Below are 24,875 nucleotides of genomic sequence, written 5' to 3'. Positions count from 1 at the left end.
GCAAGGGAATGACACTCATTGGATGGCTCTTTCAAAGAGACAGCATAGGCACAATGGGTTGAACGGTCTCCTTCCGTGCTGCAGTTTTTTAAATAAATCTATGAACGTACCATTCCTGACGAGTTGTAATAACACTGCTTCGATCAATTTACTGCTGAATTAAAACAAAAAGCAATTCTTAAAATAGCACTTGGATACAACAGCTGCATTAGGTTATTACAAGCATCATCTCTGGTTAAATGAAGAGTGATGCTGTACTGTTAGGCATACAGAAACAGCTAATGACAGGCAATGATGGACAGTTTTGACTTGGGTTGCTAGCAAAAATGACAGTTATATCTAGCACACTAATCTGAAGAGGATTCTGAATGACAGTGATGTCCATCCTGCGAGAGTGCGGCTAATAGTGAATATGATGACTTACAATAAAAGGATGTTGGCATAACATTTAACATTTTATTGTTAGAAACTGATGTCATCTGCATTTGAAGATAGCTAAGATTCAATAAAGTATTGAATTCATAAACTTGCAGTGAATAATGTGCATGCTGAAGTCATGACATTTAGCCCAAAAATACATAACTAAAACCATTCAAACAGGGCAGGACAAATATACACTGAATCCTGAATGATTACTTTGATGTATATATTTGCTACATAATTCTGAGTTAACAACCTATTAACTGCAAATTGTGTTTGTTAATATGCCTGTGATGCATCTTGGAATGGTTTACTATGTTAAAAGCGTTACATACACCGGTATATACAAGTTGTTGTAGCCATCCAGTGCTGCTTGGCTGGTTAGATCATGTCAAATTTATGAACATTTCAACAATCAATTTGGTTGCAAATGAGAAGGTGCATGAGAAATGTTGTAAAAAATTAAAAACTGATCTGCATAAGATTTGGCAAAGATTTCTTATTTCTATAGATCTGATTGAGTTTCATGAATATCAGCAAGGTGTTAGAATTGATATCTGATATATTGTAATGAGCCCGTTTCTCCTGTCCCCTCTATCTTCACCTCCAACAAGTGCAAAGAGCTCATGGACTTTGTCACAAAGTTTGAGATCTTCCCACCAGGTACATCTGCCAGTCTCTCCCATTGATCTAACAGGCCGATTTTCTCCAGTTTGCTGCTCTTCTTGAGCCCTGAACTCGCATCTTCCTCTAGTTTTTTTTTGCTATCTTCTCTCATGCCATCTCGCCCATTAAACCCATGTCCTGCTTCCTAATTGCATCAAACTCACCACCCAGTTTTCCTTTCTGATCCCCATGTTAACCAATATTGTGAATAGTTCTCTCTCTTCAGGTCTTGTCCCGCTTTCCTTTAAATTTGCCATCATCATCCCTCTCCTCAAAACACTCTTGACCCCACTATCCTTGAAAACGACCATCACATCCCCAACCGCTCTTTCATCTCCAAAGTCCTCGAACCTGTTGTCACTTCCCAAATCTATGCCCATCTTTCTGGAACTCCATGTTTGAAGCCCTTCAATCAGGTTTCTGCCCCTACCACAAGTATCAAAATAACTCTCACAAACGACAGCCTATTTGATTATGACAAAGGTATACTATCATTTCTCATCCTCCTCAGTTTGGTTACAGCATTTGTCCCGACTGTCCACACCATCCTCCCTCAACACTTCACCATTCTTCAGCTGGGTGTGACCGGTCTTACCTAGTTCCGTTCTTTTAATCATAGCCAGAGAATCACGACTCCTGCACCATTACCTTTGATCCCCTCCTATTTCTCAACTACACACTGCCCCTCAGCGACATAATCCAAAAGGTGAGAATTTGTGTATGTAGCTGTTGATACCCTACTCTATCTCACCACCATCTCTCTCGACCCTCCATTGTTGCTAAGTAATCAGACTGCTTATGCAATATCTAATACTGGAGGAGCAGAAATTTCCTTCAATTAAATATTGAGAACACTCAAATGGACTGTTTTGTTGTCTGGGTGTTGTCGAGTTTCAAGTTGTTGGAGCTCCACTCATTTAGGCAAATGAAGAGTATCCCATCATAATCCTTATTTGGTAGATAGTGGACAGGCTTTGGAAAGTTGGGAGGCGAGTTACCCACCACAGAATACCCAGGTTTGGAGCTGATCTTGCAACCACAGTATTTATGTGCCTGCCTCAATTAAGTTTCTGATCAATGGTGACCTCCTAGGTGTTGATATTTGGGATTCAGCGATGGCAATCCTGTTAGCAGTCAATGGAAGATTCTCTCTTGTTGGAGGTGGTCATTACTTAACATTTGTGTAGCATAAATATTACTTGTCACTTAACAGGCCAAGCCTGAATGTTGTCTGGTTTTGTTGCATGTAGGCATGATGGACTGTTTCGTTATTTGAGGAATTGAAAATGGAACTGACCACTGATCATCAGCGAACATACTTTGGCCTTATGTTGGAGGGAAGGTCATTGCTGAATTTGTTTGGGTCTAGGACACTATCCTGAGGAACTCCAGCAGCGATGTCATGGGGCTGAGATGATTGATCTCCAACAACCACAACCATCATCTTTTGTGCAAGTTACGACTCCAGCCATCACTCTCACCATACCAGGTCAAGAACCAGTGAGGTTTGTAGCCAGGATTGTGTGGTGGAACCCACAAACTGAGCACCAACAAACAGATTTTTGGTGAGTTTAGTACGGCTTAACAGAACTAGTCACACCTTCCACCACTTTGTTGATGGTCAACAGTAGGATAGTGGGGAGGTGATTGGATTTGTCTTGCTCTTTATATACAGGATGCTATTTCTTGTCCATCCCTAATTAGCTGGAGAAGGTGGTTATACAACTCATTGACTTTCTAGGCCACTTCAGAGGACAGGCAGGAGTCAAAAACATTGCTGTAAATTGGGAATCATACAAAATGCAGGCTGTGTAAGGACAGCAGGTTTCCTTCCATGAAAGCACATTAGTGAACCAGTTGGATTTCAAAAAATATACACTTCCTTTACGGGGAGATAGCCTGTGCCAAGGAGACCAGCAGGGTGTCCAAGCTTTGATTAAAGGATGTACTCAAGAGAGACATAGAGGTACTCAATATCAATCATAACAAGTGGGAAACTCTGACATCCAATGCAAATGGCAACATCAGTTGTGGTCAGGAGTTTGCCACCACAATGACGTGAGGTTTCAAAGGGTCCAAAGCAGATACCAACCCTGCAAAGGAGGAGCCAGCGGAGATTATCTTACCACACATTTTATTCCTCCCTGTCCTGATCTCCCTCTCTCAGATCCGGGAGGCTGTCATTCCTCATTCCATTCCATGGTCCACTATCTTTGTCTTGAAGTTCATTTACAGAATCTTTTCCTATTGTTTGCCTTCTCATTAATGGGGTATTTGAGGAGTACTTTTTAAAACAGTGTATTTAACATTAATGTGCTTAAAAGTACAGCTAATTACTTTAATACCTCCAAAGCCTCACCTTTCCCTACGTTTGTCATCTCCTGCAATAGAATTGTAGAATCCCACAGTGCAGAAGGAGGCCATTCAGCCCATCGAGTCTGCATCAACCACTATCCCACTCACGCCCTATCCCCATAACCCCATGCATTTACACTAGCTAGCTCCCCTGACACTAAGGAGTAATTTAGCATGGCCAATCCACCTAACCCGCACATCTTTGGACTCAATCAATCCTCCAACTCTGTTGAAGTCTCTGTATTCCCCCAATTCTAGCCTCTCCTGCTGCCTTGATGTTATTTTAGTTCCACCATTGGCAGTCAAACTTTTTCAGCTACTCAGCCCAAGCTCTGGAATTCCCTCTTTAAATCTATTGGCCCCTCTCTCCTCTATAATGATGCTTCTTTAAGCCTACCTCTTTGACCAAGCTTTTGGTCACCAATCCAACTATCTCCTTATGTGATTCTGTGCCAAATTTGGTCGGTGATACTCCTGTGAAATGCCTAGAGTGGTTATTGTATAGTAAAGATGCAATTTGTTGTTGTTTGTTATTTCTAATGCAATATTAGAAAGAAAGTTTGTATAAATTTTCCAAGTACTCGGAATAGATCCAGTTTATTGCATGATAAAAAAATTCTAAACACTTTTTTTTAATATAGTGCTTTTTCAATGAAGAATAACTGAATGATTTGTGCCTCATCACATTTCTTAGAAACCCCACACTTGGGATGAATTATATGCGTAAACTTTGTATCTTTCAAACAATAATTCAACAAATGTAACTTTCTCCCTTGGTTATTTTCTCCAATCCATTGACAGAAATAAACATTTTTATGGCCTGATTTGTTTTTGTAAATAATGAAAGGTTAACGGAATTATACTGTACACAATCCATTATATGGTCAACTTATTATCACAGAGCATAAGTACCAATTAGAATGCAACATAAACTTCATTCCAAAAAACAAACCATCGTTTTATTTCTATTTCTGCTGAATGATTCACACTCTTGCTCATTATCTAGACAAAAATATTTATCGCATTTAAGTGTACACCAAATGATTCATAATCACACTTTGCATATGATGAGAATTCAGAATGATATGGTTAAATAAAAGTCACTAAAAGTCCAGGTGCTTCTTGCCTCTGGCTGCACCACCACATCCTGTGCTCAGCAGTTTGGCTGACTCTGCCAGATCCTGTTTGCTTGATCGGCTCACTGTGTCTGACAAGTCTGGAGGCAAATGCAGTCTCTATTAAAGGGAGGGAGAGGGAGAAGGAAAAGAAAATTCAAAATATGTCAGCATTATTATTTCAAAGAACAACTCAGAATAAGAAATTACATCAATGGCAAAGAAAAATGTATACAAGCATTTGATTTCCTTGTGGGAAAATGTGGGAATTTTACTGAGCACTTTCACACCCTCAGCATTCCCCAATGCACTTTGCAACCAATTAAGTACTTTTGAAGTGTAGTCACTGTTGTAATTCAGGAAATGTAGCAGCCAATTTGTACACAGCAAGCTCCCACAAACAGCACTAAATTGGGTGTTGGTTGGGAGATGCTGGGAGCACACTCCTGCTCTTCTTCGGATAGCACTATGGGAGTCCATCTGGAAGGGGAAGGGGGGAGGGGGTGCGGAAGGAGGAGAGGGAGGGCCTCAGTTTAACTTCTTATCCAGCAATGAAGGACTCTTTCAGTAGTGCACTGGAGAGCCTGAATTTATGTGCTCAAGCCTCAGGGGGAGAATGTGAGTCCACAATCTTCTGTGTCAGAGGCAAAAACGCTACTGACCACGTAAATGAAGCTACAGGATCACGTTCTGCAACTCAACTGAACGATATGTCAAGGCAACAAAATGCATCACTGCAATCTTGCCCAACAAGTTTTAAATTAATCAATGATAAGAGTCATAATCATTTTAAAACCTTTGCTCACAGATATGCATGAAAACTTTACTCTGTATAACAGCGTATGCAGCAATTAACGTCATTTCATATTTATAACATACACTCATTTAAGTCCCTTGTGCCACACATTATTGGTTGAGAGAAGTAGAAACTGACGTAGTCCGAGGCCCTTTTCAATGCACTATAAATGGTGGGTAGTGATGTGGGGGGGGGGGGGGGGGGGGGGGGGTCCAGTGGAGGAAGGGACCCATGGTGAGTCATCCATCAATCTTCCCTTCTTCCCTGTTCCTTATCCCCAGTGGCATAAGTGAGACACAAATTCTCCAGATGGGAAATCATAGATGCAAATTTATACCTAGCACTTGGTTGGACTGCATCTGGGAATTTCTTCCCTCTTCCCAAAAGTGAATCTGTCTGAAATTAAGCTCTTCTGACTCTACGATGTTAAGGTTTATTCAAATCCCGTGAATTGAGAAAGGCAGTGATCCATTAATTGCTTTAGATTGTTTCCCCCCAGAAAATGGCAACTGGAACTTTAGAGAAAACCAAATGAAACCTTTGAAAAATCTTTGATCTACAACAGCAACTTGTGTTTATAAAATGCCGTTAACATACACCAAAAATTCTTAAGATGTGTAATCATGAGGTTACGGGGATAGAGCCTGGATGGGATTGTTGTCGGAGCAGGCTCGATGGGCCGAATGGCCTCTTTCTGCACTGTAGGGATTGTATGATTCGAGTCAAAGAATGAGATACAGTTGCCCCAAATTTACTAACTATGCTCATCACAGTCAGCTGCTTATATTGGACAAGTAATGTTCATCTTGGTACTATAAAGAGCCAATTAGAAAAACGTCAATCATATATGAATATCAATAATCTTATCAATATGAAGTGTCATATTGGATCAAAATGTTAACTCTGTTTCTCTCTCCACAGATGCAGGCCAACCTGAGTTTTCCAGTGCTTGCTGTGTTTTTTTCCAGCATCCACTGTATTTTGCTTTTATTTTTATGAATTAGAGGGGAGTGGGATTAAATGGATAGCTCTACCAAAGAGCTGGCATAGACACAATGGGCCAAATGGCCTCCTTTAACACTGTATCATTTAATGATTACTCGGGAACATTATAAGGAGATTTTCACATTAACTTCATCGTTAACGTAAGTCTACTTGTGACACTAATAAATAAACTTTTTAAAAAAACTTTGAAGAATGATGATTGTTGCTGCATAAACATAATGGCCATTTTGCACAAAGCAAAGCCTGATATGAGATTGATGGCCAGTTCATTTGTTTTTGTTAATGTTAATTGAGGAAGGAATGTTGGTCAGGAGAACATGATGTCTTCCCGCTCAGCTTTGAATAGTGGGATCTTTTGGTTCACCGGAATGCCTAAGACAATTAGAAATCAGCCTCAGTTTGATGTCTTAAGTCAAAAGACCATCTATAGCAATACAATGCTCAGCATTCAGTATTGCACTGAAGCATCAGCCAAGTATTTTATTCATAACCTTCTGACTCAGAGGCAGGAATTCCACAATTGAGCTATGTTGACACTTTGGCTATCTTCTTCTCAGTTTATTCACCTTATCTTAAAGCAACATTTGTTTTTATAACAATATCAGCAATATTGTTAGGTTTAATTTAGATTGTGGTACAAACACGCTATAGGATAGAAAAATAGCATAACTGAGCCAACATTCTTCTCTAGTGATATAATTGATCAATTGAAATTGCAAGCACTTCACAGTGACAGCCCTGCCACAACCAGTACGTCACCACTGCGATACGTGACTCAACTGTTCTCCAGAAGACAGTTCTATATGTTTATATCGTGAATATAGCATTAAAAAAATAAATTTCAAACATTATGCTTCACTGAAAACTTGGTTAACCATGTTGATAAAAACTGTGAGGAAGTTCCTAACTTTTAAACTTCAGCAATATTATAAGTCAGTTCTGCAAGTCAGTTTACATTGGTATCAAATTCCAAAATATATCTGCCAAGTTCAATTTTCCTTGGCTACAGACAATGGGCGGAATTTTACGGCCTCGTTCGACCCAACACCAGAAAATCACGCCCGATGTCAATGGACCTTCCCATTGTCCGCTTCGCTTCCCATGGCGGGTGGGGCGGTAGAATTCTGATGAATACATAAAATGTGATATAATTCATGTCATCATATCTTTAGATAGCTACTAACACAAACGCAAACCAATAATATATCCTTATGTATGTTATGGAAAAGAAGCAATGCTTCAAACAAATTGCCAAAACAGTGCTTGTTGCTTCACTCTTCCATACCTGCACAGAATGCTCTTTATAACTGCCTAACAGTATTCACCAAGGAACAATAACTTTACTCCCTAGACTTACAACCTCATGCAATAATAAAATATAAGGGCTGAGAAATAATCATTGATTCGATCAGATTTGAGCCCCCTGGCAGTGGTGGAATAATGTGGCATCTTACTCTCTTCACAAGGCCTGAACAGGCCTATAACTTGTGGGGGGATCCAGTGAATATACTTGACCTTGACCTTCCTGAGCTTCCCCTAAGCAGCACAAATGAAAGAATGTTATTGCCCAACATTGATTTTTATCTTGTGCTCAATAAAAGCAACCTGGCATGTTCTTATTGTCTAAATTCTTAGCATTTTCTGCTTACAAAAAAAAGGGCAACAGCAATTTGACAAGTGGATATTCACGATCACTTGACCACTAGCCTCAGGACAAAAGCTGAAAATATTATTTTGCTCTCTAGGTAAGGCAGGAGGACACGCATCACTCTATAAGCGTATCAATTATCATTTCCATATTTGAAAATTAGCTTTCAGCAGTAATATAATATGCACAGCATAACCTCCTCTAACGTGTTGCAAAACAAAATTCAGTATCAACTGTTTATATTCTCTTAATACTTTAACTCAAATCACACTATTCACTGTTAAGAGTCTGCTGTCTGCAGTTGTATGTTTATATACACATTCTGTGCTGCCAAAATCCAAGATGAAACGAGCCTTACAAATTCCACCTATGCAAATACTGAAACACTTAAGGTATTAATCAGTAGCTCTCAGATTGTGCGGAGACGCATCAGATTCTCCACTTTACTTAGTGTTCAATCTTCCCTACATCAGGTGAGCAAGCACCAGGAGAGATTTATGTCAGCTTCCATGTCAGACAGTGATATCCTGCCACGACAGTAGCTTATGACTCCTAGTAGACAGCCTAAAAATGGAGCTATGGTAGAGATTTGCAATCATTCATGCTATCCATCTGCCCTCTTAGCAGCATTCACTAATCCAGGCAGACTTAAAACAGATGTACATACACTAATCTAGGACATTAGCTTCAATGTTATGATGGGATGTGACTGTCTCAAAGGCTTCTTTTCAATCATCTCTTCTTGTCCTATTTTATTTTATGGCACTACAGGTCTGGTAGTCAACATTTTGAATATTATGTTCTCCTGTGATGTTTCAGCACATTCACAAACAATTCACTATTTTGTTCATTATGTCACGGAGAAGAAACTTTAGATAAAATCTCTCTGCTTCTTCCCAGCAATTCTAAGACATAATAGAGAGCACAAGCGGTGTCGTACTAACAACAGTAAGAATATTTCAAGAGCTGGGGATAATTTACATATTGGGAAAAAAGACAATTACACCTCGAGTTAGAATGTCTTTTTAAAGGATTTAACAGCTTTCATAGATGAGTTCATAATTTGTGTCATAATCACAATATTGACTAATAAAGTCTTCCGACCTATGGACTATCCTCTGCAAAACTGAACCAGATTGGAGACATTATAAAACCTGCTTCAACTTGGTATAAGGATACATCTCGGTCTTTTGACGAAGGTCAAGTGTTGTTTTTGATTCTGCACCTGGTCTGAGCCAATGAGGTTACACTGAGGCTTCACCTGAAGCAATTTTTTAAAGCCATCTCAGCCTTTTGGCGAAACTCAGATCAAGCCTGGGAGGGGGTGCAATGCCTCATCCTGTCAGCTTGGATCTTGTTTGATCGATCCTGTCTTGTCAGCTTGGATCTGTTGTGTCTCTCTTGTGGCCACTCTGATTGGGCAAAATTGGATTTTTGATTGGAAATAAAGTACCAAAAGGTACAAACAAAAAACTTGATGAGAGGATACTTTGTGTTCTAGAAGTTGTTTGAATTCTAGAACCTGACTAATACTTGCTCTTATAAGCACCTCCTTGGATTAATTTGGAAATCAGTCAAGCGTAACATCTGAACTTGCAACCTTTCAACAAAGTCAACACTTGCTTCAGGTTACATGTTTAACATTTTTTTGTAAGTACTCACTGAAGAAGAGCTGAATTGGGACTTTTCCTGATGCAAATCAGATGATGAGACAGGAACTGGGCTGTGAGGAATTTCAAATAGCCACAAAATCTACTGCGATCTACTGGGATAATTCCTTCCAATGACGATAATGGGCATTAGTGCTGGATCTATTTTATCCTGGCTATAGCCCCAAGTGCAAACCCCAAAACATTAACAAGGACTTACTTTTCAGAAAATAAGCATGCTACTGTGATTCATGGTGTCATCAAGTTACACAAGGTCTGTATATTGCATAAGCAGTAAAAGTTAACCTCGGAAGGTGGCGACCTTATGGAGGAATTGCAGTACAGTCACGATAGATCTACAACATTACTGCAAGCTAAATAAAGGAGAGTCATTTGGTTGTACATAAGTTGAATATTGCTGAAAGAGTCATTTTTTGTCAAAGCTTTTTGTCTTCCACTTATCAGGACAATCTGCATGAATACCAATGTCAGGAGAAATTACAAATTTATACTGGATGAGAAGAGCATGAAGATTGATTGGGAAGTGGACTCTGATTGGTAGAAGCGCTGCCATGGAAAATGCACCAGTTGCTGGTGACTGACAGTTAACTGCCAAGCATTTCTTGAAATTTAAACTAGGCAGCTTGACTCTGATTGTCAAGGCATTGCCCTGAAGAATAAAACAACAAATGCCTATCACTTATTTTGTTCAACCAAAACAGACTCAATGTGTGTATATGTTCCTTCTGTCTGCAAGTTCTGTGTATTAACATATGTAACCAGTACATGCAAAATGTGTCACACTGCGAGCCTGACTAATGATCTTAATTGATTATCAGCTTAAAACTGAAGATTAAATCAAGAAGATTACTGAACAAACATCCACTCACAGAATCACATCTAAAGTTGGACATGAATAAGTTTTGCAAGCATGGGCTGGTTGGATATGGTTTGTCCCTTGCTCGTTGTGATCAGCAGAAGGGATATGCTGTTTGGTATGATCCACCAGTCTTTGGGACATATGGCCTACATGCCAAGCATCACACTGGCACTGAAATTCGTAAACTTTGGGTGGAATTCTCACAAAAATTTCTAAGTGTCGTCCCAAGTGGGAAAACTGGTGAAATTCCCGCTGGGAGGATCAGTGCGATTCGGTTTGCAATTCAACCCCATAGTAGCAGAATGAAACAGCTAGTTCCTCATGTTGCCCAATTTTTTGAGATTCCTTGTTTTCCCAGGATAACTTGAGATGGACTGAGCACGTTTCAGGGATGAGAGTGATGGCCTTGGGCCTGTCAATGAGTTTGCGCAATGTACAGCACGGAGTAATCTCTCTTCTCATGCAGTATAAATTTGTTGTTTACCCTGACATTGGTTTTCTTGTGAATCATCCTGATGCGTGCAAGGCACAAAGCTTTGACAAAATGTAGCCTTTTCTTCAGCAATATTAAACAAAGAATATAGGAGCAAGGGACATAGGTTGAAAAAAGTGAAAGGCAAATTTTAGATTAACTTTAGGAAGTTCTTTGCACACAGCAATTTGAACCTTTGAGTAGGATGCTGGAAACAAATCCATAGAATCATTTCAGATATAGTTGAATGCTATGATGAGGATCTATGTTTTTTTTTAAATGGGCGAGTTCAGATATGCCAAATAGTATTTGCAATTCAAATCGAACTTGTGATAGGAACTCAAGTTTCCTCTTGTTTCTGTGAATAATAGGACAACGCAAACAAAATTAGCTGAACCAACAAAAATGTTATTAAAAATGCAAGTGAGTTATGACCAAGACCACTGATTTTTGTATTTGCTGCAACCTTTCCTACTGGTTCAAGATTCAATTATATTTGGATCAAGTCTCGACCAGAAAACTTAAAAGGCTCCAGGTCACAATTGTGAAATTTTGCTGATTATGCTGGTTCAAAAGGCTCTTCAAATCATGCTCATTTTCTTAAATGCAAAGGCACCAGTAGGTATCACGTCAAAAAAATATTTAATGTCAATAATCTGATGAGTGCACAATAGTCTGATGAGTGTGGCACAGTGGTTAGCACTGCTGCCTCACAGCGCAAGTGGGTTCAATTCTCGGTTTGGGCACTGTCTTTGTGGAGTTTGCACGTTCTCCCCGTGTCTGCATGGGTTTCCTCCCACAGTCCGAAAGACGTGCTGGTTAGGTGCATTGGCCATGTTAAATTCCCCCTCAGTGTACCCGAACAGGCGCCGGAGTGTGGCGACTTTATTGCAGTGTTAATGTAAGCCTACTGTGGCACAAATAAATTATCTGAACTGAAGTAAACCTATTAAATGGCCTGGTATAGTTTTATTCTTTCACAATTTTCATTGATTTTAAATCAAGTTACTCAAAAGTGGAAGAATGGTCACTTATTAAAAATTAATATTAATAATACTGCCCAGGTTACTACTCTTAATAAAATTCAATGGAAAGAAAAAAAAATCACATTCCAATATACTACTTGACTGCATTAGTTCATGAAATATTTTATTTTTGGGCTTACAGAAATTAATTTTCATGGAAACTTGGAACTATTAACCTAACCAGTGCAATTTCAAGAGCATTTTGTGCACAATTTCATGTTTGCGTTTATTCTGAACAGCAGTCAGAACTTCGATTGTAAATAATTGAGAAGTTTACATTTCTGAATCGCTCAGTCACTTGCCATAAAAATATTTGAGGACTCAGCAGAAATGCAATGCTTAAAATTTGAGTGCAGTAGGGTTGGGGGTCATAATGGATATTGAGAGATATAGAAACATTTTGGATAAACATTTTGAGCAATCCAAATAATAACAGAAACATTTGCATGTAATTCATTTCCTTTCCCCATTAAAAATGGGTAGAGCGACCTATAAGCTAATATTCTCATTCATTCTATTAAAGGGCAGCTGATAACACTTCAAGCCTGCCTCTCAGCAGAAATTTTAATGACTGCATGCTACTGGGTGCCTGTTGGGAATGGACTGCACTCTATTACTGAATACCAAATGCACAAGCAATACATGCTGCTGAAAGGACATAAGACAAGCTCTTAGTTGTAGTCGCTCATTCTGTCCGTACTGGAAATAGGATCCCAAAAAAGGGCAATGAGAGGTAACCAAAAGACACTTCATTATCCTCCTTTATGACACGTATGGCTAACTGTAATTCAGTGCAACATGTGTTTGTGAGCATGCACAGTCATCTGGGTCAGGAGATAGTAGGTACAAGTTCCAATCCAGGGAGCATAAAAATCTAGGCTGACACTCCATTGGAGTGCTACACTGTCAGAGGTGCTTTCTTTTGCATAGGACGCTAAACCGAGACCCTGTTTGCTTTCTCAGGTAGACTTAAAAGATCTGATGACCTTATTCTGAAGGAGGGCAGAGGAGTTGTCCATCACGTCCTGGTCAATATTTATCCTTCAGCCAACATCAGCCAAAAAGATTAAATTCTTTCTACTGCTCGAGGCAGCCTCCTATGGGCACATGTGCGGCTGTTTTTCCTACATTACAACAGTGCCTACATTTCAAAACCACTTAACTGAATGTAAAGTGCTTTGGGACGTCCTTTGGTCATGAAATGTGCTATAGAAATGCAAGTGTTTTTTCATTATTCTTTTCTATGTGGATATGCATATGTAAATACAGACGTAGCTTTGTCTTGTCAGTACATGGCACACATTAAACTAATCAGTATATGGCACATATTAAGTTAAAATCATGGAAGTATTTATTTGCATGTCTTTTCACTGTCATTTGCATTTTCCTTGCTCAGCCTATTAAAAGTTTGACATCTAGAGTGTTGAATTATATTTCTGCAAGTTGCAGGCTTTATCCTTCTATATTCACAGCAATAAAATCTTGTAAAGTACAGATATGTAGGATTCTAGCACGATTAACCTGTTGACTAGACATTCCCAGGCATTAATATCTGTTAATGTAAATTAAGATAGCCTTCTCCTCAGTGCAATTCCAATATCCAATGGTAACTCCAATTTTGTATCTTGTGTGGTTAAGAATTACATTAGTCGGGTCTTCTCTATTTTCACTGGCCATGTTCTAGGATTGTAACAAAAAGGAAAGATTTCAGTGTTGCAAAAAGTTAGGTAGGATCCCACTCTTCCCCTACTCCCCAAAATCAAGAGCCTTCAAACAAAAGGATAAAATAAAATACATGGGAACAAAAAAACAAAGTTTTAACCTCTGAACCAAATTACTACAGTTACAGTCCTGTGACTGTGTAGAATGGGGAGGAGATTACCCAGGAGGTAATCTATCCTTGTTATTTGCTATATTATTCTACCAAAATAATACTCTAAGTCTGTGGGCCATTACTCCACCCACCCTGCTTCAGCTCCAACCCGAGAGTGGTTTGAGGCCTGGAGCTGGAATGGGCTGGAGTCATAGGCCCACAGCTGGAGTGGGACCAGAGAAACATGGGGAGGGAGGCATGGCGGAGGGCCTAGAATGAGTGTGTACTTGTGAGAGAGAAAGTGTGTATGTGTGTGTATATGAGTGGGCAAGCATGTATGAGAGAGAAAGTGAGAATTTGCACGAACGGGAGGGTGAGAATGAGTGCGCAAGAGAGGGAGGGAGAAAGTGAGTGTGTATGAGAGGGAGGGAGTCTCCACAAACACACACACAGTGGGTGAGTGTGAGTTAGTGAGCATCCTTGGACTGGGAGTGAGCTGGACACAGACTATCACCTTCTCACACTCTGATGGTCGTTCAGGGATGACCTCACCATTCTCCCCTGGGATGGAGGTTTCGTGGCTGGACAACCTCTTCTACTGCTGGCAGACTTGAAGATCACCCCTAGCATGGTGATTTCAGGTAGCTCCGTGATTGACATCTTCATTCCTGTCTGTCAGCTGTGAGAATTTGAAGTGGCCTGGTCACTTTAATCTCCATTTCCCCTGGACAGCTGGCAGGCTTTTAAATGACAGCAGCATTCCATTCTGCAGTGGGGATTTCCCTTTCTTTCTGTCAGAGGCTGCAGGTGTGAGCAGACTTCTTTGAAGTCATCTGACGGGGAGGAGATGTCAATTTCACTGGGCGTGGTGGGCTCTGTTCTCTGCAGCTGTTCACTCAACACCAATATATTCACACAGCTTTTATTTGAAGTCTCTGAGCATTCCTAGAAAGCTGAAACCTTTGAAACCATCTCTTTTCCATTAAAAACCTTTGGTTTCTTTCATAGTGCAGTGCTTTGAAATAGGCTTTGATTGACAGCTCAGTGGATTTATACTCAGGCTCCAGTCAACTGTGTACTTTTATCTTTCCCTTCAGGCTTGAATGTATCCCATTGTTCCTAACCGCAATGTTTACAAAGAGTGCAAGTCTGATTGACAGCTGTGGTTTTTCAAAGGGAATAAGTGGCCTGCAAAAGAGGAAGTGAGTGGCCTGAGGGAGAGGGGGGCTGAGGGGGAGTGCCAGGTCAGGTCATCCTGATGCCTACGTGGTGTTGGGGGAGGGGGGGTGGGTGACTCATTATTTGAGTGGTGGGGGGAGGGATGCCCCTCTTTGCTGAAGGGCCCTGGTCAGTGGGGAGAAACCATTTTGGTTTCTAGGGGAATGGGACCCGTCTGTGAATGCAGAAATCAGAGAGCCCTTTAAAAACAGTGCTCTGATATCTGAACAGTGGGGGCTGGCTGGCATGAATGGCGGGATGGATAAATTTGCACCTGTCAGCTGGTTCAATGACATTCACTTCCAGTGCCAGCACAAATCACTCCTGCTTTCATGTTGATGGAAGCATATAGCCTGAAAACAGGTGAATTCCGTCCAAGATATAAGTAAACCTAACATCAGGTGGATTGAGTTTAGACGGAACCTAAAGCATAAAAGCTCACAACTCTCTTGCTCCTCTAAAATGCCTATGTCATACATCTATAAGTTAGATTACAAAATTCCATGAATTCAGAGGATCCATATTTTAGTTCATGAATCCAGTTAGAGTATCATGTTAAATGATGTGTACAGCCGACTTAATTTTCTGATGGATCTGTAAATCAGAGGCTATTTCCCAAATGTCTAACTTTGTTACGGGATGCTGAAGGCCAAGATAACTACAACACTGCAATATTTGAGTGAGTAAGGACCATATGTACGATGGGGAACAAAAATCTCACATATAATCGTAATCCCTTTTCAGGCACTACAAGGAAAATCCTTTCCTTTGGGGATTGTATCTCCCTGCAGAAGATTGCTGAGAATCAAATCTATGGCTGTATTAATGAGTACCATGGACACTTTCGATTCAACAGCCAGGTGGCAAATAGAAGGCTGGTGGGGAAACAATATTTCTGTTGAGCTGAATCTGTATGTGTGGCTGCGTAGCAGCCTTGAAGATATGATCAGGCCCTGTGCCATGTTAAATATCTTGCATGCATGGCTATGCAACAGTACTATGCATTGAAAAAAACAGGCCATGCAGAATGACAACATTTTCAAGAGATCAGTGAGACTTTACTCGTGGAATTGGGATCAGAAAACCAGAGCCTTTGAGGACCAAATACGAAACCACCAACGCACTAACTGACCGCAAGTAACTCTGAGGAAAGTTGTATGTTAGTTGGCCATTTCAACTCCAGGCTGACAGGTATCATTTTGGTTCAAGTCTTTAAGCCCTGCGTCCATCTACCATGTGGACAAGTGCTCCATTCCAGAGGTGGATCTGACATCATTGGTCAGGGCAGAAGATAAGTATATCAGAAGAATATTAATCCTTAAATGTGACAATATCATGTTGCTCACTTAGCACAAAGGGGAAAAATTGTATTCAGCTATCAATAACTTGCAGTCAACATTTGTTCCGCTCGAGTACAACAGATGTAAATCTTTCCATTCTGTTTTTTGTACATTAGTTACACAAAAGCACATTTGCTACAGCTAGTTCATTGATATTTTAACAATAAAAATTGTAATATAGCCCGTAAGGCAATTTTTGACCAGCCATTTACAAATATTGTAGTCGGAGAATAATGAAATAGTAAAATAGTAATGCAAAGTGACCTTTACCTGGATGGGAGCAATATGTGCAGGGGCTTGTTAGTATCGTGTCAAAACTTGGAAACCTTTAATGGAGAAACTCAGTCGAGCATACATTAAACCCAATGCATTGATTACACATTCACATGGCCATCAAAGAATGCCCTGAGGTCTTTTAAAAAAAATAAATAAATCAATGCACTGTATGTAACCACAAGTAAAAAAAATAACACTGGTACCTGATAGTCACGCACTTTTATTTGGCAGGTCAGCAGCCCAAGAGTACAGAGCCAAATTTTGTTATGCAGGTCAAAGGGCACAGGACTATGCTCGGGTTGTGGAGACACACGAATAAAAAAATTCCCAAACAACCCTTCAGCAGTCTGCTTAATTTAAATGTTTTCAGCAGAGCTGGCATTTACCCAGAGGTAATATGAAGACAGTACGGCAGAGTAAAACACTACAGAAAATGCATGTAAATGGTGCTTTCAGTTTTAATAGGTTGGACTGAAGTGCTGAAGACCCACACCTTTTGACAGGATGCCTACAATAAGATTTCCAAGCTTCTTGCTGGTAAACTGAACTTTAAGAGGGCCAAGAAGCATTAGCAGATAGAATTTTTATTATGCTCAAACAGCATTCTTCCATTCACACTTTATGCACAAAGTCCATAAACTGAAATGATTGCATTCTACCAAATTAATTATATATGTGCCACAAGTAGGGTTAGTTCAAAAATTCAGATCTGGCAATAAATCTCTTCCATTTAAACATGCAAATCTTTGCTTATTAAGAATCTTAATTGAAACTTAGAAAAAACCTGATTTTTTTGCTTCGTGCATTATGAAAGGGTCTACAGATAATTTGTTTAACGTAATTGTTGAACCAGTAGGCACACAATTTATAATTTAGAGGCTGTACTTCAGCTGCTGCAATCCATTTAACATGAAAGAGTGCTGCCCTGAAAAGTTCACTGTTTTGAAGTCGATGGAATGGCAAAATAGTGCATTGCTCATTTTATGGATGAATTGGGTTGAAGTTAGTTGAGATAATAAAGGCGAAATTTAGCGGGCCTGTTCGCAGTGGGTGCAAATCCTGTCATGGCTGCTAAATCTCATGAGGGGGTGGAATGGGATTTGTGCCAGTGAGATCCCGGTTTGAGATCTTCCCCGCCCCTTGCCAGTGACGTGATCAGGTTCAAACCTAGAAAGGGAGTGAACCTGATTTAAATGGATTTAAATTAATTTAAATATTATTAAACTGCTCTACACTATAGCATCTGGCCCCATGAAATGCTCCCCCCTGGCACAATTCACTACTGGTTTTCAAAATCGAAAACCAGTCGCATTGACCACACTGGCAATGCTGAGGTTCTCGGAGGCCCCGGGGCTGAGGGCCAAGGCTGGGCATTGCCCCTGCCCCCCTTCCAAACAAATAGACCAAAGAGGAAAGGAGGTGGGTAGCATTGTTAATCAAGGAAGGTTTCAGAGCAGTGTTGAGTCGTGATATAAAGGAAGTGGGTAATAGTGTAGAATTGGTTTGGGTTGAAGATTGGTGGCACAGTGGACAGTAAAGAAGGTTATCTGGGATTGCAACGGGATCTTGATCAACTGGGCCAGTGGGCTGATGAATAGGAAATGGAGTTTAATTAAGAGAAATGCGAGGTGATGCATTTTGGTAGATCGAACCAGGGCAGGACTTACTCTGTTAAGGGTAGGGCGTTGGGGAAAGTTACAGAATAGAGATCTAGGGGTACAGGTTCATAGCTCCTGGAAAGTGGAGTCACAGGTGGATCAGGTAGTGAAGAAGGCATTCAGCATGCTTGGTTTCATTGGTCATAAGATTGAATACAGGAGCTGGGGCCTCTTGTTGAAGCTATTCAAGACATTGGTAAGGCCACACTCGGAATACTGTGCACAGTTCTGGTCACCCTAATATAGAAGGGATATTATTAACTAGAAAGAGTGCAGAAAAGATTTACTAGGATGCTACCGGGACTTGATGGTTTGAGTTATAAAGAGAGGCTGGATAGACTGCGATTTTTTTCCCTGGAGTGTAGGAGGCTTAGGGGTGATCTTCTAGAGGTGATGAAGGGCACAGATGAGGTAGGGGAGTCTAAAACTAGAGGGCATAGGTTTAAGATGAGAGGGGAGAGATACCAAAGGGACCAGACAGGCCATTTTCTCACACAGAGGGTGGTGTCTGGAATGAGCTGCCAGAGATAGTTTTAAGTTTATTTATTAGTGTCACAGGTAGGTTTACATTAACACTGCAATGAAGTTGCTGTGAAAATCCGCTAGTCGCCACACTCCACGCCTGTTCGGACACACTGAGGGAAAATTTAGCACGGCCAATGCACCTAACTAGCTCATCTTTCTGTGGGAGAACTGTGGGAGGAAACCGGAGCACCTGGAGGAAACCCACACAGACACGGGGAGAACGTGCAGACTCTGCACAGACAGTGCGAACAGATAGTAGTAGAGACGGATACAATTTTGTCTTTTAAAAAGCAATTAGACAGTTACATGATTGGTATAGAGGGATATGAGCCAAACGTGGGCAATTGGGATTAGCTTAATAGTAAAAACTGGGCCGCATCGACAAGTTGGGCCGAAAGGCCTGTTTCCATGCAGTAAACCTCTTATGACTCTAAATCATGAATAGCAGGGGAAGGAACACAAATATGACAGTAGTCTATAGGCCCAAAAAATGTGACCTCCCAATTACCATGGGAGATTTAAATCTGCATATTTACTGGACAAACCAAACCGGCAAGGGCAGCGTAGAAGAATTTGTGGAGAGCATCAGGGATTGCTTTTTAGAGCAATACGTTGTGGAACCTACTCGGGAATGGGCTATTTTAGATTTGGCTTTGTGTAACGAAGAAGGATTAATAAAGGGTCCCCAAGGGCGTAGTGACCACAATATGATAGAATTCCAGATACGGTTTGAGGGTGAATGCCATGGATCCTGTGTCTTCAACTTAAATAAGGGCAATTATAATGGTATGACAGAGGAATTCTCTAAGGTGAACTGGGTAAACAAACAAATATACAGGTCAGTAAATGAGCAGTGGCAGATATTCAAACAGTTGGCCCAAAATGCTCTGCAGGAGTTTATCCCAATCAAAAAGAGGGATTCCATGAGAAAAAGGCACAATCCATGGTTAACAAAGGAGGTCAAGGATAATGTTAAGTCGAAAAGCAGGATATACAAAGTAGCAAGGGATAGTGGTAGACTAGAGGACTGGGAAGTTTTAGGATCCAGCGGCAAAAGACTAAAGAGCTCATAGGAAGGGAGAAAATGAATTTTGAGAGAAAACTTGTAAGCAGCATAAAAACAAGCAGTAAAAGTTTCTATGGATATATAATTAGGAAATGGGTGGCTAAGGTAAATATGAGCCCTCTACTGAACGAGGCTGGTGAACTGATAACAGCAAACAAAGAACTGGCAGATATGTTAAAACATTTTTGGCACCAGTCTTCACCGTGGAAGACATTACAAATATCCCCAAGATATTAAATGGGCTGATTTCAAATAACATGGTAGAACTTACAAAAATCCTAATCATAAGGAACAGAGTATTGGAGAAACTCAAGGGGTTAAAGGCATACAAGTTGCCAGGACCCAATGAACTGCCGCTAGGGTTTTAATGGAAGTGGTTGCAGAGATAGGGGACTCCTTGGCTGAAATTTTACATAACTCTCAAGATTCCAGGCGGGTACCAGAGGATTGGAAAACAGCCAGTGTGAGTCCCTTGTTCAAAAATGGAGAAAGACAGAAAGTAGGGACCTATAGGCCAGTTAGTTCACATCCATTATTGGCAAGACGCTGGAATCGATAATTGAAGAGGAAACAGCTAATCAATTGGGGAAGCTGAATATAATAAACTGTATTGAATGATGGGGCAGGCTTGAAGGGCCTGGTGGCCTACTCTTGCTTCTATTTCTCGTATTAAAGAGATAAATCACTGGACCCAATATTCATGAGTATTGAGGTGTCCCGCTGACCTGACCTCGCTGCTAGCAATTCCTATTTCCAGCAATTTATACATAAAATAATACAATCTGAGATCATAGAACATAGAACATAGAACATTACAGCGCAGAACAGGCCCTTCGGCCCACGATGTTGCACCGACCAGTTAAAAAAAAACTGTGACCCTCCAACCTAAACCAATTTCTTTTCGTCCATGAACCTATCTACGGATCTCTTAAACGCCCCCAAACTAGGCGCATTTACTACTGATGCTGGCAGGGCATTCCAATCCCTCACCACCCTCTGGGTAAAGAACCTACCCCTGACATCGGTTCTATAACTACCCCCCCTCAATTTAAAGCCATGCCCCCTCGTGCTGGATTTCTCTATCAGAGGAAAAAGGCTATCACTATCCACCCTATCTAAACCTCTAATCATCTTATATGTTTCAATAAGATCCCCTCTTAGCCGCCGCCTTTCCAGCGAAAACAATCCCAAATCCCTCAGCCTCTCCTCATAGGATCTCCCCTCCATACCAGGCAACATCCTGGTAAACCTCCTCTGCACCCTCTCCAAAGCCTCCACATCCTTCCTGTAATGTGGGGACCAGAACTGCACACAGTACTCCAAGTGCGGCCGCACCAGAGTTGTGTACAGTTGCAACATAACGCTACGACTCCTAAATTCAATCCCCCTACCAATAAACGCCAAGACATCAGAGGAAAGACACGGAGCACGCTGCTCCAGCAATTTCTGGCTTAAAAGTTTTGAAGCATGAAGCAGTTGAAATTAGGAATTAAACTTGAGTTGCTTGTTTGGAAGCTTAATAATCTAGGACTTTATTAGCTAGGCTATCCAAATGAGGTTAACCATCAATGAGGTTAATAAAATTAGCATTCAGCAATGATTTTGTACTGCTTACTAGAAGCCACTACTACATGTTTATTCAAAGGTTCATCCTGCAATTGCTAAATTTTGTATTGCATTTGCTCAGAGAAAATGCTGCAGTTTTGTGACAGGACAGCATCAGGCATTAGCAGCTTTTCAATGCTGGAGACAGAGCAGCAGTCAGATCCATCGTGAGAGAATATAGTGGGAGCTGAGAAGATCACTATGTCTCGAACTTCATGAAAAATCCCATAAAATAGATTCTCGTTTTGTAATATCAAAAACCATGGGTTTGGAAGCTAGGTGGCAACAATAAATTAGAACACTATTGTTTTACCTGTAGGTTCAAAATGAGGTCAGGCTGACCAAAAAACCTTTTCTATTTGTCTTGTATGGGGCGCCACATGAAATGGGCTTGGGCAGCTTTGACGCTGTTCATAAAATATATGCAATTTGTACAGCATATAACTGTCAAAAATAGTCGGAAATAGAGATGCTGCATTGGTGTATTCATGCGTGTTTTTTGTTTTATTTAGGCTGGCTGTTAAAGAGGCACAGAAGCAAAATAACATCAACAGTGCACTATTTCCATTTCCTACAGCAGCCACAGTTGTGGACTTTGGCTCTGCTTCCTTAATGGATGGTACAAGGAACTTTTAACTTGCACGCCATGTTTGACCTGGGAATGCCTGGTAAAGGCCACTTATATCTTTGATTCTTTCATGGGATCTGAATGTTGCTACTAGGGGTAGATATATTTTGCTTATCCATAACTGTCATGCAGAGAGTGGTGGTGAGCCATCTTTTTGAACTGCTGCAATCCATCTAGTCTAGATATATCTATGGTGCTTTTAGGAAGGAGGTTCCAGGATTTTGACTCAGCCAAGTGAAGGAAGGGTGATCTAGTTCCAAGTCAGGATGGTGTGTGGATTTAAAAGAAATCTCATGGGATGTGGGTATCGCTGACTAGTCCAGCTTTCATTGCCCATTCCTAATTGTCCAGAGAAGGTGGTGGTGAGCCATCTTTCTTGAATTGCAGTAGTCCATGTGGTCTAGGTATACCGTAAGAGTTTTAACAACACCAGGTTAAAGTCCATCAGGTTAAATAAACCTGTTGGACTTTAACCTGGTGTTGTTAAGACTCTTACTGTGTTCACCCCAGTCCAACGCCGGCATCTCCACATCATGTCTAGGTATACCGACAGTGCTATTAGGAAGGGAGTTCCAGGATTGGAGGGAGCTTTGGAGGTGGTGGTGTTCCCATGCATCTGCTGTCCTCCTAGGTGGTAGAGGTCATGGGTTTAGAAGGCACTGTCAACAGAGGCTTGACAAGTTGCTGAAGTGCATCTTGTGTAAGGTACATATTGCAGCCATTATGGATAAGTGGTGGAGGGAGGGAGTGTTTAAGGTGGTGACCGGGGCGCCAATGAAGTATATAACTTTGTCCTGATGTTATTGAGCTTCTTGAGTGTTGTTTGAGCTGCAGTTATCAAGGCAAATGGAGATTATTCCATCACACTCCTGCCTTATAGATGGCAGACAAACTTTGAGGAGGAAATTACATACTTCAGAATTCCCAGCCTCTGACCTGTTCTCCTAGCCGCAGTATTTACATGGCTGGTCCAGTTGGGTTTCTGGTTAAACACCAGGATGCTAATGGTGGGGGAATTCAGTGATGGTAATGCCATTGAATGTCTTGAGGAATGGTTAGATTGTCATGTTGGAGATGATTATTGCTTGTCACTTATTAAGCCAAGTCTGAATATTGTCTAGTTGATGTTGCATGCAGATATGGACAGCCTCAGTATCTGAGGAGTTGTGAATGGTACTGAACACTGTACAATCATCAGCAAACACCCCTCTTTTGATGTTGGTAGGTAGGTCATTGATGAAGCAGATGAGGATCATTGAACCTAGGGCACCAGGAACTTCTGCAATGATGCCCTGGGGCTGAGATGACTGGCCTCCAACAACAACTGCAACCATCTTCCTTTACGCTAGGTATTATTATCCATTTCATGACAGTAGTTAAGTTCTAACAATTCTAATACTTTAACTGTTACTGCAATTCCCACTTAAGTGGCCTGACGAATGGAGCAATAAATGGGGAGGCAAAAAAATGAGTCTGGCCAAGTGATGGAAATGGATGCAAGACTTCATCTCTTGGGTAATGGCTGAAAATAGTACAAAATAACGTGGAAACAAGGCCATGTATGTATCTCCTACTTGATGGAGGAAGAGAACTTGAGGCTGCAGCTGACTGTTGAGGTCACTGACAGTGGTAAACACCTCACAAGGTGGCCATTCAGCCTATCATGTCTATGTTGGTTCTTTAAAACCACTATCCAATTAGTTCCACACTTGTATCTTTCGTCATGCCCCTGATATTTTTTCCCCTTCAAGTATCCAATTGCCTTTTGAATGCTATGACTGAATTAACTTCCACTGCCCTTGTAAGTACAGCATTCCAGATCACAACAACCTGTTACGTATAAAAAATCTAATTCCACCCCCCCCGGATTTTTTTAACTAATGACCTTAAATCTGTATCCTCTGGTTAACGGTCTTTCTGTTGGGAACAGTTCTCCTTACTTACTGCATCAAAACCTTCCATGATTTTAAAATACAGAAACTAATTAGAATGACTTGGAATTCAAATATGTTAATGAGATTTTGATTTCTACTTGTGAGACAGATTATCAACAACAGCTTGCATTTAAGCAATTCCTTTGCGGTGGATAAAACATCCCAAGGTGCTGCATAGAGGTGTAAGGAGATAATCCTTGCATACCTTTGACACCAAAGTTACGTTTAACAATGTATTATACTCCATTTTGAATTTCAATTAAAAGTCGATTATGCAAAGAGCACCATGCATCATCATTTACTTCATATTGCTACAGTGGCTTATTCATGTTCACCTCAAACTAGTACAAACCAAGGCCAAACTTTGTTACAGATGCAAAACAAAAATTTAAAGTCAGACATGGATCTGCAGCCTGAAATTTACAAGCAGTTGCAATTGCCCTCTTATTGACCTCAGGAGTTTAAAGCAGATACAATTGCCTAGATCATGCACTTACATCACTGTCCCGTGGGAGATGCTTTGAGTGGTCGCCCAATGGCAGCTAAGTATCACAACACTACTCTTCTAGTGCCATAGAATCATAGGATCCACTGTGCAGAAGGAGGCCTCTTGGCACATTGAGGCTGCACTGACAACGATCCCACCCAAGCCCTACCCCCGTAACCCCACGTATTTACCCCGCTAGTCCTCCTGACACTAAAGGGTCAATTTAGCATGGCCAATCAGCCTAACATGCACATCTTTGGAGTGTGGGAGGAAACAGGAGCACTGGGAGAAAAC

At 40.8% G+C, this 24,875-nt stretch overlaps 1 protein-coding gene across 2 annotated transcripts in view; it reads right to left on the bottom strand.

The window, feature by feature from the left end:
• Window positions 1-4,007: 4,007 nt before the first annotated feature.
• Window positions 4,008-24,875, bottom strand: part of elp4 (elongator acetyltransferase complex subunit 4) — a 263,084-nt gene continuing 242,216 nt past the window's right edge. The window contains exon 10 of one of the 2 annotated variants that reach the window (XM_078220930.1): window positions 4,008-4,676. In XM_078220930.1, coding sequence (XP_078077056.1) covers window positions 4,545-4,676 — 132 coding nt within the window. In that variant the 3' untranslated portion in view covers window positions 4,008-4,544. The remainder of the gene's footprint in view (window positions 4,677-24,875) is intronic. The other variant, XM_078220932.1, reaches the window with a different exon arrangement.

The sequence above is a fragment of the Mustelus asterias genome, chromosome 9 (assembly GCF_964213995.1).
Source record: "Mustelus asterias chromosome 9, sMusAst1.hap1.1, whole genome shotgun sequence".
Classification (NCBI taxonomy): Eukaryota; Metazoa; Chordata; class Chondrichthyes; order Carcharhiniformes; family Triakidae; genus Mustelus; species Mustelus asterias.
Note: the sequence above shows the minus strand (reverse complement) of the source record. Positions and strands in the feature narration are given on the sequence as shown.